General features: G+C 41.2%; 1 protein-coding gene across 1 annotated transcript in view; it reads left to right on the top strand.

The window, feature by feature from the left end:
* Nucleotides 1-5,417, top strand: part of CDH2 (cadherin 2) — a 196,338-nt gene extending 190,921 nt beyond the window's left edge. Inside the window, exon 16 of the mRNA XM_026661747.1 lies at nt 4,049-5,417. Within this exon, the coding sequence (XP_026517532.1) occupies nt 4,049-4,255 (207 nt within the window). The 3' untranslated portion in view covers nt 4,256-5,417. The remainder of the gene's footprint in view (nt 1-4,048) is intronic.
* Nucleotides 5,418-17,522: the final 12,105 nt, after the last annotated feature.

Below are 17,522 nucleotides of genomic sequence, written 5' to 3'. Positions count from 1 at the left end.
ATGGGAAAGCCCAGTCCAAATGACCTTACCGGCTCCTTTAGACAGGGACTCCTTCTGGTAATGAACACATCTGAGGAAGGCATGGAGAGCTAGCTAGTCATAGAAATAGCACCAGACAACAGAAATAGATGGCAGATTGGGTTAGTGTGGTGATTGTATTCAGCAACAGGAAGGTGAAATTGTCTCATTTTAAATTTCCTCTGTAAAATGTAGTAAATATTTTGCCGTGGATATATTGTGGAAAATTCACTTGTCCTCCCAAGAGTTACTGTGTTTAAATTTGGAGCATTAGAAGATGAAATAGAGAGATTTTTAACCTTGCTTTAAGTGCAAATGTCAACTTAAGTTTAACCATGTTGATATCTCCATAATGCTGCCTCTTGGAACCTTTTCTCAAGGAAACAGTTTGCACATTAAGTACAGTCTCTGGAACAGTGAATTTTTCATTGTCGTTCTATCCTGTAAACTCAATGGCACAGCAACAGTTTTATTTCATCCACTGCCAGCAATGGATGCTGAACCAGGAAAATCCAAGTACCAACTTGAAAATAATAAGAGACTGTTCAGTCTGTAAGCCTAGCTTCATGCTGTAGATGGCTGGTGCCTGGCAGAACTTCTACTGTTGCATGGGAAAACTATTTTTATTTATAGATACCGATTAAGCTAGTATCCCAGAGTCAGACTCACAAGCTGGCCATCCTGAGAGTGGATCAACTGTGAAAACTGTGGGAATAGCTCCAGAATTTCTGCTCCAGGCCAGCGTTGTGAATGGCTTTTACAAGATAGCTCTGATACTTTCCACATAACCTCTTCAGCTGAAGCAGGACTTCTCTTCCTTCCCTGTTACCTACATCCAAAAGGATGGGCGTCTGTAGCCCCGAGCAAGCTTAAGGGACTGACTGAAAGGAAGAACATTCAACAATGTAGACCCAGCTATATATAGCTCAGTAAGTAAAATTGTGTTTCTGTTTCAAGAGCAGAAATGAACAAAAAAGACTAGAGCTTTGAAGTTGGACCAGATAAGACATTGCACTCCAGCTACAGACATTTAGGGTGATGGACTCATTTGTCCTTATTACAGCTATCAGGATAGAAAACTCAGAAAAGAAATATAACAAAGGGTACCAATTATCCTGGTTAGGTAATTTGAAAAGATGACTGGAGTGCTGGCTACTAATTACCAGCTCAGTGATGTTGTACAACCCAAAGCATTTATTTAAATTCTAGAAATGTTCTTGGCTGAGGTTATTAGTATTATAAATATACAAAAACTAAATATCCTGAGCCAGGTTCTCTGCTGCCTTGTGTAGTCATGTACACCCAGGCAAAGGGGGCATAACATGCTATGAAATCACATTGGTAGCACTGTACTCTCATTTTACATATTTATGAATGGTTACACAAGGCAGTGGAGAATCAGGCGCATAGTTTTACTGGTGTTTCTTTTCCTATGCATATGTGACATGTGGCCTGATTAACTGATTTAGCGATACCGGGGTGTTTTCTAGAAAAATCAATGTCCATGCAATAGGCTGTTACGTCACATGATTAGACCTACAACATGCCATGTCAAACCATATTGAATGAATTTTACTGAAAAGGGATAATCTCCAAGGAAATACTCAATCTTGCAGATAATCTGTTTTGTCAGGAAGCTGTTCTCAGAGAAATTTTTAAGTGCTAATTTAAGAGTGAGAGGCTTGACAGGGCCCTCACTCTTAAATTCTTCACTAAGCCTTCTAGCAGTTTGGCTGACAATTTATCTGTGGACAGTGGCTGCCAAAGTAGATACTTCAGCTGAAGGCTTTGAAAAAATTCTGCACGTCCAGTGGAAGAAACTGCAGGGTTGAAAACCCCTGAAGATGGTAACTCTATTTATATTGTCTTCCAGACTTCAACCCTCTTGTTGTTGAGCCTTTGTAGCCATTCCTTTCATTATCTCTGAGATTCTAGCAAAGGGAGCTAATTTAACGTTTTAAAATCTGTAAGGCCAGACGGAGCTTTTAGGCTTAAACCTGGGTAAGAAGATGGTTCGGGGAGCACCAGGAAAGAATTGTTTGGAAAGAGAGCAGGGGAGAAAGAGAGATTTCCTTCCCTACTCTGCCTTGCTTCAAGGGAGGAGTGCTTTGGCTGTAGTCCTTTTCAGCAATGGCTCTGTTAATCCCCCACCCACTAGCTGCTGAGGAGAAGTGTCAGGCATGTAACCATGGTCTCCCATGGTTACGCCATGACCCTCTAAATCCCAAGTTTCTTTGCAGTCACTCAACACTATCACTTCCCGCTGCGGCCCCTAGGCCATGGCAGGGGGACAGAGCTTCTCTGGTCTTGGGGCCACAGTGGGGGGGGGGTAGAATTGGGTGGGACTATGGGCAAAACAGGGGTTGGGCTGCAGGGGAAAGGGGTGGAAGGGGGTGGGGCTGTAGGCAGGGCCACAGGCAGAAGGGGTGGGGCCACGGCTCTGGCACGGGGACCACCACTTGTTCTGGCCTAGAGTAGGAGACCTTCATCCGCTTCTGCTTGCAGCTCATTTGAAGATGTATCCTGTGGGCTGAGAAGCCCTGCTGTAAAAGTCATGGAGCATTCTGGCTCTCTCCTTGGTTGGCAGATATGGATGGTCACGACATCTGTCCTTTAATGCATCAAATTGTTTCACCAAAATACAGTCTCTCATTAAAAGCCGAATTCTGGGATGTGCTCCAAACCCTTCAGGCCTTCCCCTGAAAGTGAAATTCAAGTCACTTACTTCCTCAGGACAAGCTATAGAAGTGATCTTCTAAATCATCTTCAGGATGTTGATAACTGAAATCCTTCATCCACAAAAGAAAACATAAGTCATGTCCAGCTTTGTATTTATTTCAAAATGTCCTCAGAAAATGAAATATTGTCATCCCTCCAAAATGAGATTGGCAACAGCTGTCTGTTATCCCTGCCTTGAAATAAGCCCCACCAACAAAGCAAACCCAGGCTGTTGTATTTGCCAGATCTGTCTTATTCCTACTTCTTCACCAAACCTTCGAGCTCCATTGATAATTATGGTGACACCCAAGGTGCTGGGTTTCTTTAGTTTATGTTGCTCAGCCTTAGAAGCGGAATTTTAAAATTATGGATTGTCTTTTGGCTGTCTGATAGATTGAAGACTTTGAAACAAAGGTTACAATCACAAGAAAGTAATAATTGAAAAAAAACATTAACACGTGTCTAGATTTTTATCATACATGTAGCTTTGATCTCTTGTGAAATTTATTATTTGCACTTGTGAAGTGATGCACGAGAGCTCGTGTGTGGTCACAGTAAAACTCATAAAGCCTAGGCCATTATGTATTAATGCTCTCTTCCTCATGGTGGGGCTTAGAGGTCGGTGACCTGAGTGCTGAAAACTAGGGAGCAGGAGTGAAGTTAAATATCTCCCAATTACTTATTTATGGAGATACCAGTGTCTTCTGGCATGTGCAGATTAACCAAAGGCCTACTGTCTTTCAGTGTGGTCAGGTGGGGACCATGTGAGACCGCTGTTGTAACTTATCTATACAAACACACTTGTCTGTCCTATAATCTTTCCTTTCTTTACCCCTTCAAACCCCTGACTCCAATGGTTTGTGGTTTTGTTCATGTTATCATAAACTGTCCATATCTTAGTTCTTCTTCAAGTGATGGGTCCCTATTGTATATCTTAGATTATGAGCTCTCTGGCTCAGGGAATGTCTATACTGGTTTGTACAGCACCTAATCCCTGTTTGGTTGCTACTGCAATAGAAATAACAGTAATAATAATGTTCTCTAAAGATGTGTAACCATATGTTCAGTTAAATTCAAAATCTGCTAATGCTGGAAACTTGACCATAAGAACAGAAGACTCATTACTTATATTTTTGAAGTTTCAAAAATATGAATGCTGTTTCATTAGTTGAAATCTGAGGAAATGGATAAGAGCAAGAATCTGGTTTTCTCAGCCTGCAGTGGATGTGATAGAATTGAGATATTCTTGTTACATTTTTGCTCTCTGTATCACATATGGAATTTTGCCTTTCTTCTTTTCTCCTTATTTCAGGGACTTAAAGCAGCTGACAATGACCCTACAGCCCCACCATATGACTCCCTCCTAGTCTTTGACTATGAAGGTAGTGGCTCCACTGCTGGATCTTTGAGCTCTCTTAACTCCTCAAGTAGTGGTGGTGAGCAAGACTATGACTACCTAAATGACTGGGGCCCACGTTTCAAGAAACTTGCTGATATGTATGGTGGAGGTGATGACTGAACTTCAAAGTGAACTTTGTTTTTGGACAAGTACAAACATTTCAACTGATATTCCCAAAAAGCATACAGAAGCTAGGCTTTAACTTTGTAGTCTACTAGCACAAGTGCTTGCTGAAGGCTTTGGCATAGGCTGCAAACCAATTTGGGCTCAGTGGGAATATCAGTAATCCAATGCTGTTTGGAAAAAAATATTGAGCTCAGTTACACTTGAATTTTACAGTACAGAAGCACTGGGATTTTATGTGCCTTTTTGTACCTTTTACAGATCGGAATTAGTTTTATGTTTAAGGCTTTAATGGTACTGATTTCTGAAATGATGCATTAAAGAGACAAAATATGTTGGGGTGGGGAGGAGTAAATTAAATCACAGTATGCTTCAACATGCTTTTGTTACATTGCATTGCTTTTATTAAAATAAGGAAATTTTAAAAACAAACAAAAAAAAACCCCACATGGAGCCATTTTATTATCTGGGGGAGATGACCATGAGATTGAAAAATGTACATTACTTCTAGTTTTAGATGTTAGGATTTTTTTTCACTAAAATTCTAAAACTTATGCAGCTGGTTGCAAATAAAGGGAGTTTTCATATCACCAGTTTGTAGCAGAATTGATTTTTTTTTCTTATGGTAGAATGTTAGGCACATTTTGGTCTTAATCCATGTACACTTTTTTTAAAAATTTCTGGTACTGTTTTTTTTTCCACTTCACTGTAAAAATGGTATGTGTACATAATGTTTTATTGGCATAGTCTATTGGGAAGTGCAGAAACTTCAGAACATGTGTATGTATTATTTGGACTATGGATTCAGGTTTTTGCATGTTTATATCTTTCGTTATGGATAAAGTATTTACAAAACAGGTTGCAAACAAGTGACATTGATTCAATTGTTGAACTGTAGTTAGAGTACTCAATTTTATTTTTTATTTTTTATTTTAATTTTTTTGGTTTGGGGAGGGAGAAAAGTTCTTAGCACAAACGTTTTACATAATTTGTACCAAAAAGAAGACAGGGGTGGCCTGATACTGGTGGTACTAGTAAATATACAGTATGTTGGAAAAAGGAGCTTTTGAACTGAAGAGATTTTTGACAACAGCTTTGCCTCTGTATTGTGTACCAGAATATAAATGATACACCTCTGACCCCAACGTTCTGAATAAAATGCTAATTTTGGATCTGGTGGCTGGTTTGGACTTCTTTTGCACTTGAGCAGCTCTGACTCTAGCAAAAAAAAAATACAGAATACTAAAACTTCATTGAATAATAGTGAAAAAGTGTGTGCAGTTTTTCATCATTCAGTTCACATGATCTGTGAATAAATTATATGTAGGCTAAAAGAAAGTCTGAATTTTGTTATACGTTTGGAAGCAAAGTGCCAAAATGAAATAGGAATAGGCTGTGGTGTTACTATTAAGGCAAAACCTTCAGAACTCTCATTTGAAATGAATGGATGGCTCTTTAGGTTTAGCATACGTTTTCCAAAGAATCAAATTGGCATGCTCTCTGAATACTTTCTGGTTTAATAATGGGATGATTCTGATACTGGTTATATAATTATAATAGGTTGGAAGGGCTTTGCAGTTCCTGGCAAATCACCCAATGCCTAACCCTGCTTATGTTGAAGTCCGTGTCCATACTCCCCATATGAGTGAGATCAAGCCCTTCAAATTGTTCCTTAAAATCATACGGTTTTATCAGTAGAATAACGATATTTGTAAAAAGTACTATTTGTAGGTAATAATTACTAGGTAAACTTAGAACCTAATGATTGATTTACAAATCAAATGAATGTAGTAGGCATAGAAATTCATTTACTCACTGCCCATTTTTAATCCATACTTTTTCAGACATTAAGGGCCAAATTCTGAAAAGCATCTTAGCAGAAACGTCACATTTTCTCTGTGTGCTGAGAGAGTCAAGCAGTGGAGGTCTCCATTTCCCTTAGATAGTGTGGCAGCTGTCTCTGCTCTAGTACAGGTCAATGGGACATAGCCTATGGGTCCCCACACATCTACATCTAGAGGCTAAGGATTTTGTTCTTCAGCCCCATTGCCTTCTATACACATTTCCTGTGTTCCCAGGCTCTTTACAGGATTTGGACACAAGTTCTAAAGGTGTAGAACGGCGCTTTATCTTTAGCCTGTCCTGTGTCACTGGGATTATCAGACTATGTACTTTCTTAAATGGGCTCCTCATGAACCTGTTCATTTTATGGTCCAATCCTGCTCACATTGAAATCAATGAAAACTTTGGCATAGATGTGAATGGGATCAGAATGGATCCTTTTAGTGTCTCCACATCCCATGCTATTTTATTTAGATGTTTTGTATATTTGTAATTAATCATAACTAACTCTGAATGTCTAATTTTTAAATAAAGTGGGAAAGTTAGCAATGAGCTTTTTCCTTTATTAAAAATGTGTGTATATTTATTACTTAGAGATGAGGAAAGATGTATAAACAGTTAAAAATGAGCAAATGAAGACATGATTGTGTGTGCGTAAGTGAGCAAAGTTGTCATGTGTTAGGAAGCTAGATTTATACATGCAAATGATACAGGTAGGCAAAAGGCCCCTATTAACATACAGCAGTCTTCATTGCTTCCCCAGCAGCTGTAATTTACGCAGAAATGTATTTAATTATAGTAGCCAATTTTTTTGCTGCTTTTCCAAGTAGCTAAGAAATGGAAAGGTCAGTCGAAGATGTTCACCCTGTCTACATTAAATACTAGAAGAGAGGGGGAAATGTGAAGAATGCCCAACCTGCTACACTACAACTATTCTGTATCACATTTTTCTTTTGGAATATGATGGCCATCTTCTCTTTCTGAATGCAGAGCTCTTATGAACAGCAATAGGAGTTACATACATCCATTGAGAAGAGATACATCCATTTATCTTGATCAGAATAATCACACAATTCAATCTAGAGTTACTTTGGAATCTAGCAGTAATGGATCTAAAACTCATTGCTGTGTCTACTGGACAAAAGAAAGGTCCTGGCACTTATGGCCATTGAAGATTTCATAACATATTTTACAAGACGAAGTGTATTGACACTATTTTGTCTGCTTATATTTCCCCTGAATTTCAAGTTTATTCTTCCCTCCCTAAAAGCATGGTGGTAGATTATGTTCCCATATTTCATGCAGGGATCTCCATGATCTGTGACTTATCTGCAGAAGGGGAGTTGGTCAGCCATCTCTCTAGCACCACCCCTTCCTCCAGGCCCTTTAGAGGTGCTCCATGGGGTTGGGATCTGGGAAGATGAGAATTGGCAGCCTCATTTTTGGTGGTGGGTTTGCAGCTGAAGAACATATATTTCCCCCTATACACACACACTCCATATCCTTTGAAAATTTCTGGCAAAAAGTAAAGCCATGTCATCTTCCCCATGTCAGCCTCTCCACAATGGCTAGTCTCTTAAAAAGGGAGTCCGTTGTAGCATGGATCCATTAGAGACACATTGCCATGGTGTGATCAGTGGGGACACAGAGCCAACATGGATACACAGTGCCTGTGTATGGATGGATCTGGTTTCCTTTGGATCATCTGAGGTCCTTAGGGCTTGGACATGAACTCAGCTGCTCATTCCACAAAGGAGAAAATTACGTGCCTGTCACATACCAACAGAATGACATGGCAGAATCTACATGAAGGGATCCCTTAGCCACCTCCTGCAGGTTTCACCAGAGCAGATGCTGATCCAGCTAATGGCAGTGCAGTAACTGTAAAGTGCTTTGGGATCCTTCTGAATCATAAGTACTCTATAAATCTGTACTGGCAAGATGGTAAGTGCTAAACACTTACAACCTGAACTATTTCCCACCCACCCCCCAGTTCCTTTGTCTGGCATTACCTTTATAAAATGTTTATAACTACATTTTAAGCCAAAAGAAATGTTTAACTTAATGCTTGAATTGCACTAGTTTGAGGGGAGGCAATGTTTCTCTGTTCATTGTAGATTAAAACATTTTAGATAGCTGCTTATTTTCTCTTACTTCACCTGTTTCAGTTCAAGGGCAGCACGGTTGCTTTGGTGTTGAGAGCCATTTGAAATCAACTATTGCTCAGGAGGTTGGCTGGTTTGTTTTCTTTCGTGTTGTTTATTTTTCTGTTTCTTGGCCCCCAGAATCCCTCGCCCAGCCAAAAGAATATCTATATTTGCACCCTCTTATTCACACGTCAATGGTCCTATGCAGCAGTCTTCTGAGAATTGGATGCAGATTCCTTTCAGATTCTCAAACCACTCTACTTTATTCAGGAGATCTAGGTGAAGCACTCACGTGCCTTAACTTAGGAACAAAAGGTGGGTAATGGGTCCTATTCTGGGTGGGCAGATGGAATCTTACCTCATAACTGTCAGGCTGACCTCGATTGGCTGGGAATGGAAAATGAAAGCACTTAATTGACTGTTCTTTTGCCCAGTAGTGAACTCACCCATTGTATCCAAGCCATTTAGAATGAATTTGTCAAATACAATTTAGCGTCACTCTGAAATGCCAGATTCAATGATGGTATTTCCCGCATCTGCTCATTTTGTAATTCTGTCAAAGGTGATCAGCTTTGGTATGATTTCTTCTTTCCAAATTTGTACTCTTTACTGCGCCTGGTTCTGGTGGTCTACATAGTAACGGATCTGGGGTTGTGTCAATATTTATTTAATAATGTATATTCATATATTTATACAGTTTTTAGAATCTCAGAACTATCAAGTCATGCATATTGTAGCCTATGGCTTACACAGCTATCTATTCATAGCACTACCCTTGGCTTTGCTTACCCATTCCCCCTGCCCCCTTGTTTGTTACATCCATTTATCATGTCTTCTTAGATTACAAACTCTTTCAGGCATAGGCCTTCCTATGTCTTTGTATGGGGCCTAGAACAATGAGGCTCTTATCCTAACTGGGTTTGCTACAATATAAACAGTTATAACAGGATGGAATTCACCCTTACACACACAAACACCACACACACACAGCCCAGTGGGGAGGTGAGTAGGGGTGGGTGTGGTAAGGGAAAGCAGAAGATACCTTTCCAGCCTATGCACATGCTACAGGGACGCAGCAATGTACATCATCGCTTGTCTAGTATATAAACTGGAATAAGGGGCATTACCCCTTTGCACGCCTGTGCTCCCATTCTGTTTTGGTCAACTTGATCTGAATAAGTATCAATCCAGCAACCCCCTACACTGGCCAGCCTCTTCCATAGTGGCCTATTTCAGGCTGACATGGGGCCACTTTCCATGTGTTAAGGGGTTCAAAGACTTCTCTGCAAAGACTCCTCTCCTCCTCTGGTGTATTAGCCATGTGCTTTAAGTACCTTGCTGAATCAAAGTCTGAATGCTGTATTTGTTTCTATATTACGCTGAAGGCAGATGGTAATTGCCAGGATAACAGTCTTCCTTTTTTGAAGTTTAGCACCACAAATTACTTTTCTTCCTATATACTGGTACCTCTGTAGATTTCTGTGCCTGGTAAGAATACTGTAGAGCAATTGCCAGTAATTCAGTAAAGCAACTTCTTGACTCCCTTCAATTCTGGAGCCTTATTCAGATGCTATTTTATTTTTATTTATTTTTTTGTCACACAAAGACATACGCTGATGTCGCAAAAACAGCATTAATACGAGCCCTTAAACTCACCACGTAACTTCCTATAGAGCCCCCGGTAGGAATAATCTGGATGAGACACTAGACATGTGCACTGCCCACATACTCTGGAATGCCCCTTCTGTAGCTCCATCTGTGGAGGACATGAATAAAGTGAACTCCTGGGGTTTGGGGAGAACCCAGAGTGGTGTATAACTGCTGCACCTCTTTAATCCCTCCTTTCCTAAGTACGCAGAGGCCACCTCCTTCTTACCACCAGGATGCATCACATTCAGATTTGCTGACACTTTTACATATTCCGTACTTCCTAATATTCCCATAGTGGCTTTTTAATCAACAGCTACATGGACAAAGTCAATTATTTTCTTGTTGCCTGTATCCTTGATTTATTTTTTCCTTGTTAAATGTTGATTTTTTTAAAAGCATTTTAGGATAATAGATTTTTTTCTCTTCTCCCTTAGTAACACATGATATTTCTCTCTAGTCATTTTTATTTTTCTCTGCTTTCATATTTGTAAAACCCTTTTCATTAACTCATTCTGCTTTTTTACTTTCCTTATCTTTTCCTGGCAAGCCTGACTTCGTATTTTTATTTTCTTCCTTCCCTTTGATTACAAGTACTTTTATTTTTATTCTCAGGTCCTTTGTAAATAAACCAAGTTGTCCGTGTCTTTTAATTTTTTTTAATGTGATGCATCAAATTATGTTTCTTCTAGGATTTAGTGTGATTTCTTCTTTCAGTTTAGTATTTTTTTTTCCTATTCCACCATCTTCACTGGGTTATTTTTAAGTTTTTTAAATGTAGTATTCTTGTAATGCTATGATTTTTATTAACACAGGCTTTAGTAAGCCTCATGGCAGTATAAATTTATATAATTTAATGAAACTACCTTTAAATTGTTCACTCCCTAATGCATAGCCTAAATATTGATACTGAAAGAAACATATTTTGCTGTGGGTATGAATAATGAATAGGAGCATTGTGCAAATTATTTTTATATCCCTCCCTCTGAAGATAAAATTCCTTGAAGGTGTTGTGTGTGTGTATATAGATAGACAGCTCTATAGGCACACCCCTTCTGTGTTCCATGTTACAGAAGTTTGATTATTGTATTACATTTGTTATCTTCAATACAGCAGGGTGAGCTTATAAAAATCCAGCTGTCTCTGAGCTCCAGAAACCAAAAGTAATGGCCAGATAATCAAAATTATGTTCACTTCTAAAGCAGTCATTACTGATAGTATTATATAAAGGAGGTATGAAACCAAGCAAAGTTTTTCTTCTAGGTTGATTACTCTAAAAACATATAGTCATTACTGGCATATATTGGATATAGCAGTAATAGGGGGCGATTTACTCAACGGGTTATTTTAAGGGTGAATTCTGAAGCAGCCAAACAAAAAGAAGCCTTTTAACGCTGCTATATGATGTAAAACCCAGAGTTTCAACTTTTTTCATTACGTGATTAATTTACCTTTTTTAGGTGCTCATTTCTGTCTTTATGACTGGAAGAATACTGCAAGATTTTGGAGCTCTATCTGGCTGAGATATGTCACCTGAGCCACCAGTTGGACCCCATTCCAGCAGGCACTCGAGCACATGGGCATAAGCTGAAAGTTACGCACATGCTCAAGTGAATTGGGGCCTTGGAGGCTAGGACATGAGCTGCAGTTCAGGTTTCTCTCTCCTGTCATGTTACCATGCAGATACTCCAAGGATCTTGCCGATGTCCTCCAGCAAAAAGGAGGGTGGTAAAGACCTGACTTTTCCAATGTAAACGCCAACAGGAACAAACAAAACAAGACCGTGTCTGGTTACATAATAAAGTTGTCGTGAAAGGAACCAAGAAAGCTGAAAGATAGTGGTGTTTGCAACTGATACGAAGAGTATGTAAACGTGTGGGTCTCTGTCTTTACTTACTCTCTCTTCAGCCTGTGTTGCCCCACCAGCTATTTCAGTGATTTTAGCTATGGGTTCAAATGAAGGAGCTTTGTGGCCTGGTCCCCAAAGGAACTTGGATGCTTTAGACGCCAAAAGGAGGCAGTGAGAGAGCTCCACGCAAGCCAATAGCCCAGGGTACACCCATGAGAGGTGGGATATCCCTGTTCAAATCCCACATCAGGCAGAATGGGGAATTGAACTGGTATCTCCTACTTCTTCTTTGAATAGTGTCTCACCATCTTGGTATAGCCACCCATGGGCACTTCCACCAGGCCCTAAGCCACCACAATGGCCATACTGGGTCCCTTGGGTGGCGCACACATCCTACATCACAAGCTTCAAGCATCATCTGACAACCCTCCAGGCATGCTCCTTCGGTCACAGAATCAAGGGCATCAGATCCTCAGGAAACAGAGGAGCAAGAAGGGAACACGGAGGAGGAGGTAACCTCCCCCCCAAGCCATATCCTCCTCTTCCCCAGACAAAAATTTCATGCCTTCACCACCGTTGATGTCAGATGATTTCCGTCTGTTCCAGGAGCTGGCAAAAAGAGTAGCGGATACCCTCCACATACCACTGGAGGACATCAAGGACACACATCATCAGCTCATTAATATCCTCCACTCTTCATCCTCCTTGAAGATCACCCTCCCAATCAACGAAGCCATCATAGACTCCACTAAATCAGCTTGGCAAACCCCGGCATCATAGCCCTGACATGCAAGCATGCAGACAAGAAATATGTCCCTGCAAAGGAATCAGAGTTCCTTTTCTCCCACTCACCACCCAATTTCATCATGGTGGATGCTGTAAACTCTTGTGGCCAACAACATCATTCCAGGGCAACACCCTATGTCGGGGACTGGAAGCTCCTCGATCTCTTTGGTTGGAAGACATATTGCTTGGTGACATTACAATTTTGTATTGCCAATTACCAGGCACTTACGGCAAAATACGATTACATGAATTACAATAACCTGAATGACTTAATTGATAAGTTGCAAGAGAATCATCAGGAATCCCTTAAGGCCATCATTCAGGAGGGACAACTTGTGGCAAAAACATCACTGCAGTTGGCCCTCGACACCGCCAACATGGCAGCCATCTCCATCTCCACGGCTGTGATGATGAAACGGGCATCATGGCGCCACTTGTCAGGATTCCCAAACAGTTGCAGACCACAGTGGAGGACCTCCCCTTCAAGGGTGTGAAGCTCTTCACTGAGAAGACCGACGCCTCCCTCCACACCTTGGAGGATTCCAGGTCCAGTCTCAGGTCTCTGGGAATCTACACAGAGGGGCAAAAGAGGCATTTAGCGCTCAATCCCAACACAGACCTTATGCATCTCAATTCCCATCACAATGCCATTATGATCCACAAAGTAAAAATGGAAAATTCATGAAACATAAGCCATCCGGTCCACAATCTTCATCCCAGCCCCCTGCCCCTAAACACCACTTTTGACAGGAAGGTCAAGGCACTACAAGACCACTCCTCACTGCTGTCTATCACTATGCACCCATTTAGCCACCATTTGGCAGCATTTTGCAGTGCCTGGGAACCCATAATGTTGGACAGATGGGTCCGTTCCGGGTACTCTGTCCACTTCACCTCTCTACCCCCTCCACAACACCCTTCCCCATCCCTCTTCAGGGATGTGTCTCACAAGAGTCTACTGTGACAGGAGATAGATTGACTCCTGCAGTTAGGAGATATAGAACCAGTTCCTCAACATCTTCAAGGCAAGAGTTCTACTCTCATTACTTCCTAATACCCAAGGAAGGGAGGTTGGAGACCTATACTGGACCTCAGACCTCTCAACAAGTTTGTCAAAGCTCAGAAGTTCAAGATAGTCACCTTATCGATGATCATTCCATCACTGGAATAGGGAGACTGATTTTCAACCTCGACCTACAGGACACCTTTCATATTTCATATTTCAATACTACCAACTCACAGACAATTTATCAGTTTCATTCTGGGACATAACCATTACCAATACAGAGTCCTCCCCTTCAGATTCTCATCAGCCCTGAGAGTATTTTCCAAAGTTATCTCATTCGTAGCCACTCATCTATGTTTGCAAGGAATAATGATTTACCTTTATCTTAATTATTGTCTCCTCAGAGCCTGATCACTCGTCGAGCCATTGACACCATGATACACTTGTTTACAGAACTGGGCTTTCGGATTAACATCCAGAAGTTGACCTTCATGCCAGGAATTCATAGGGGCTGACCTGAATACCAAAGCTTCCTACCTCAACACCGGTTCCTAACCCGGCTCCCACTCATAGATACAGCTCAATGCAGTCCTCAAGTATCAGCCAGATCTGCCTCCAACTGTTGGGGCATATGGCATTGGGCACAGTGGTGATACTGCATGCTAGATTCCTCATGAAATGCCTCCAACTATGGTTCAGTTCGGTTTACATAATGAACAGAGACCATCTTGACAAACCCCTGTCACCTACCAGGATCAAAAACTCCTTGGACTGGTGGAAGAACCCAGCCAATGTATGCAAAGGGATCCGCTTCTTGCAGATGTCACCATCGTCACTCCTTACCGCTGATGCATCACTCATAGGATGGGGCGCTCATTTAAAGGGCCTCACAACACAAAGCAAATTATCATGTGCGGAGATATCCCTACACATCAATCTCCTTGAACTGAGAGCTGTCAGGAAAGCTTGTGTCATTTCCTCCTGCTGATAGCAGGATCACATACAAAGATCACAACAGACAACATAGCCTGCATGTACTACATCAGCTGCTAGAGAGGGACATCTTATCCACATCACCTTATCTATATCTTATTTCCCAGGTATGCCAAACTCAACAGAGGACAACCTCAGTCACAAATTCCCGCACGGTCATGAGTGGGAGATGCACCCATCAGTACTCACTTTCCACAGACCTGTTTGCCACTTACCAGAACAAGAAGTGTCCACGCTACTGCTCCAGAGCGGGGATGGGACAGCACTCTCTGGGTGATGCTCTCCTTCTCCCCTGGGATGAGGACCTTCTTTTGCCTTTCCTGCATTTCTTCTACTGCTGAAGGTCCTGTTAAAAATAAAAAGGAGTGGAGCTCACGTCTCCTGATTGCTCCTACTTGGCCAAGACAGACCCGATACCCTTACCTGATACAGCTCACAATGTGCCCTCCGATCTCCCTTTCAACCATTCCTCACCTCATCTCACAGGACAAAGGGCATATCCTGCATCCCAACTTGGGGATTCTCCACCTCAAAGCATGGTTCCTGTGTGGTTCTAGCACCTAGAAAGCTCATGCTCAAAGGAAGTACAAGAGGTTCTACTACACAGTAGAAAGTCCTTCACGCAAAGCACTTACCTGCAGAAGTGGTTCAGGTTTCAGATTTGGTGCACATCCCAACAAATCTCTCCAATTTCAGCAACTCTTCCACATATTCTGGAATATGCTTTGACCCTTAAATATCAAGGTTATCCCTAAGTTCTCTTAGGGTCCATCTAGCAGCTATCGCAGCTTTTCACCAACCCATAGATGGGTATTCCGTACTATTGCAACCAACCACTAAAGGTTCCTTAAGGATATAATAAACCTCTTGCCTCAACCTCAACTCCCTACTCCCTGGTGGGACCTATATCTGGTACTGAAAGGGCTGACTAGGCCCCTCTTCAAACCCATGGCCACCTGTTCGGTAATGTACCCATCAATGAAAATGGCCTTCCTGATAGCAGTTATCTTGGCTAGAAGAATAGGAAAGTAACAACTTTGATGATGATTTCCCACCCCCCATACAGTATTCTTTCCAGACAAGGTTACATTCAGGCTGCATCCAAAATTCATCCCTAAGGTAACCTCCCCATTTCACATGAATCAGTCAGTCCACCTTCCAGTCTTCTACACCAAGCCTCACCAAGACAATAGTGCTATATTACATACCTTAAATATTAGGAGAGCCCTTATATTCTACCTTGATAGGCCAAAGCCTTCAGGAAGTCCCCTAGATTCTTCCTCTCTGTGGCAGAAAGATCCAAGGGCTAAGCAATATCATCCCAAAGACCCTCTAAGTGGGTCTTGAATTGCATCAGACAGTAATACCAAATTCGTAATGTGACCCCCCCCCCCCGATTCAATCCGTACACATTCTACAAGATCAATCTCCTCATCTGTCATCGTCTTCAAGGATGTCCCTATCTCAGAGATCTGCAGAGCAGCGACATGGGTGTCAGCCCACACCTTCTCAGAACACTATGCGATCACTGGGACTCCGCCTCCAATGCCATCTTCAGTTCCACAGTACTATCATCTGTAACTGAGCTGACAGCCATCCGAAAGGGATACTGCTCAGGAGTCACCTACAGTGGAGCACGCATAGAGACACTACACGAAGAAGAAGAAGAAGTTGTTACTAAGGTTGTCGATTAATCGCAGTTAACTCACGCGATTAACTCAAAAAAATAACTGCAATTAAAAAAAATTAATCACACTGTTAAACAATAGAATGCCAATTGAAATGTATTAAATATTTTTGGATGTTTTTCTACATTTTCAAATATATTGATTTCTATTACAACACAGAATACAAAGTGTACAGTGCTCACTTTTTATTATTATTTTTATTACAAATATTTGCACTGTAAAAATGATAAACAAAAGAAATAGTATTTTTCAATTCACCTCATACAAGTACTGTAGTGCAATCTCTTTATCGTGAAAGTGTAACTTACAAATGTAGATTTTTTGTTGTTACATAACTGCACTCAGAAACAAACCAATGTAAAACTTTAGAGCCTACAAGTCCACTCAGTCCTACCGCTTGTTCAGCCAATTGCTAAGACAAACAAGTTTGTTTACATTTATGGGAGATACTGCTGCCTGCTTCTTATTTACAATGTCACCTGAAAGTCAGAACAGGCATTCACATGGCACTTTTGTAGCCAGCGTTGCAAGGTATTTACATGCCAGATATGCTAAACATTCATATGCCCCTTCATGGTTCGGCCACATTCCAGAGGACATGTTTCCATGCTGATGATGCTCATTAAAAAAAATGTGTTAATTAAATTTGTGACTGAACTCCTTGGGGGAGAATTGTATGTCTTCTGTTCTATTTTACCCACATTCTGCCAAATATTTCATATTATAGCAGTCTCGGATGATGAGCCAGCACATGTTCATTTTAAGATATAAAGTGAGCACTGTACACTTTGTATTCTGTGTTGTAATTGAAATCAATATATTTGAAAATGTAGGAAACATCCACAAATATTTAAATAAATGGTATTCTATTATTGTTTAACAGTGCAATTAATCGCATGATTAATCACGACTAATTTTTTTAATCGCTTGACAGCCCTAGTTGTTTCTCACCTTGTGAATTAATGATGGTTCTTCGAGATGTGCATCTGTATGGGTGCTCCACAACCTGCCCTCCTCCCCTCTACTTCGGAGTTTCTCATTGTGACTCTGCGGTAGAGAAGGAACTGAGCGGGGTTAGCCTGCGCTCGCTGGCTAGCCTCGTGGCTCAGCACAAGGAGAGACAGAGCATGTGCAGGCCCAATGGATACTCCTATCGAAGTTCTCTGATCAGCAGTGCAGGGACACAGACATACCTACAGTGGAGCACCCATAGGGACACACATCTCGAAGAACCGTTGTCACTGCATAAGGTGAGTAACTTCTTCATCCCAGAGGAGTATACTAGCCACTGGGCTAAAGCTTATAA

Source organism: Terrapene carolina, unplaced genomic scaffold (assembly GCF_002925995.2).
Source record: "Terrapene carolina triunguis isolate 2854851 unplaced genomic scaffold, T_m_triunguis-2.0 Scaffold58, whole genome shotgun sequence".
Taxonomy (NCBI): domain Eukaryota; kingdom Metazoa; phylum Chordata; order Testudines; family Emydidae; genus Terrapene; species Terrapene triunguis.
Note: the sequence above shows the minus strand (reverse complement) of the source record. Positions and strands in the feature narration are given on the sequence as shown.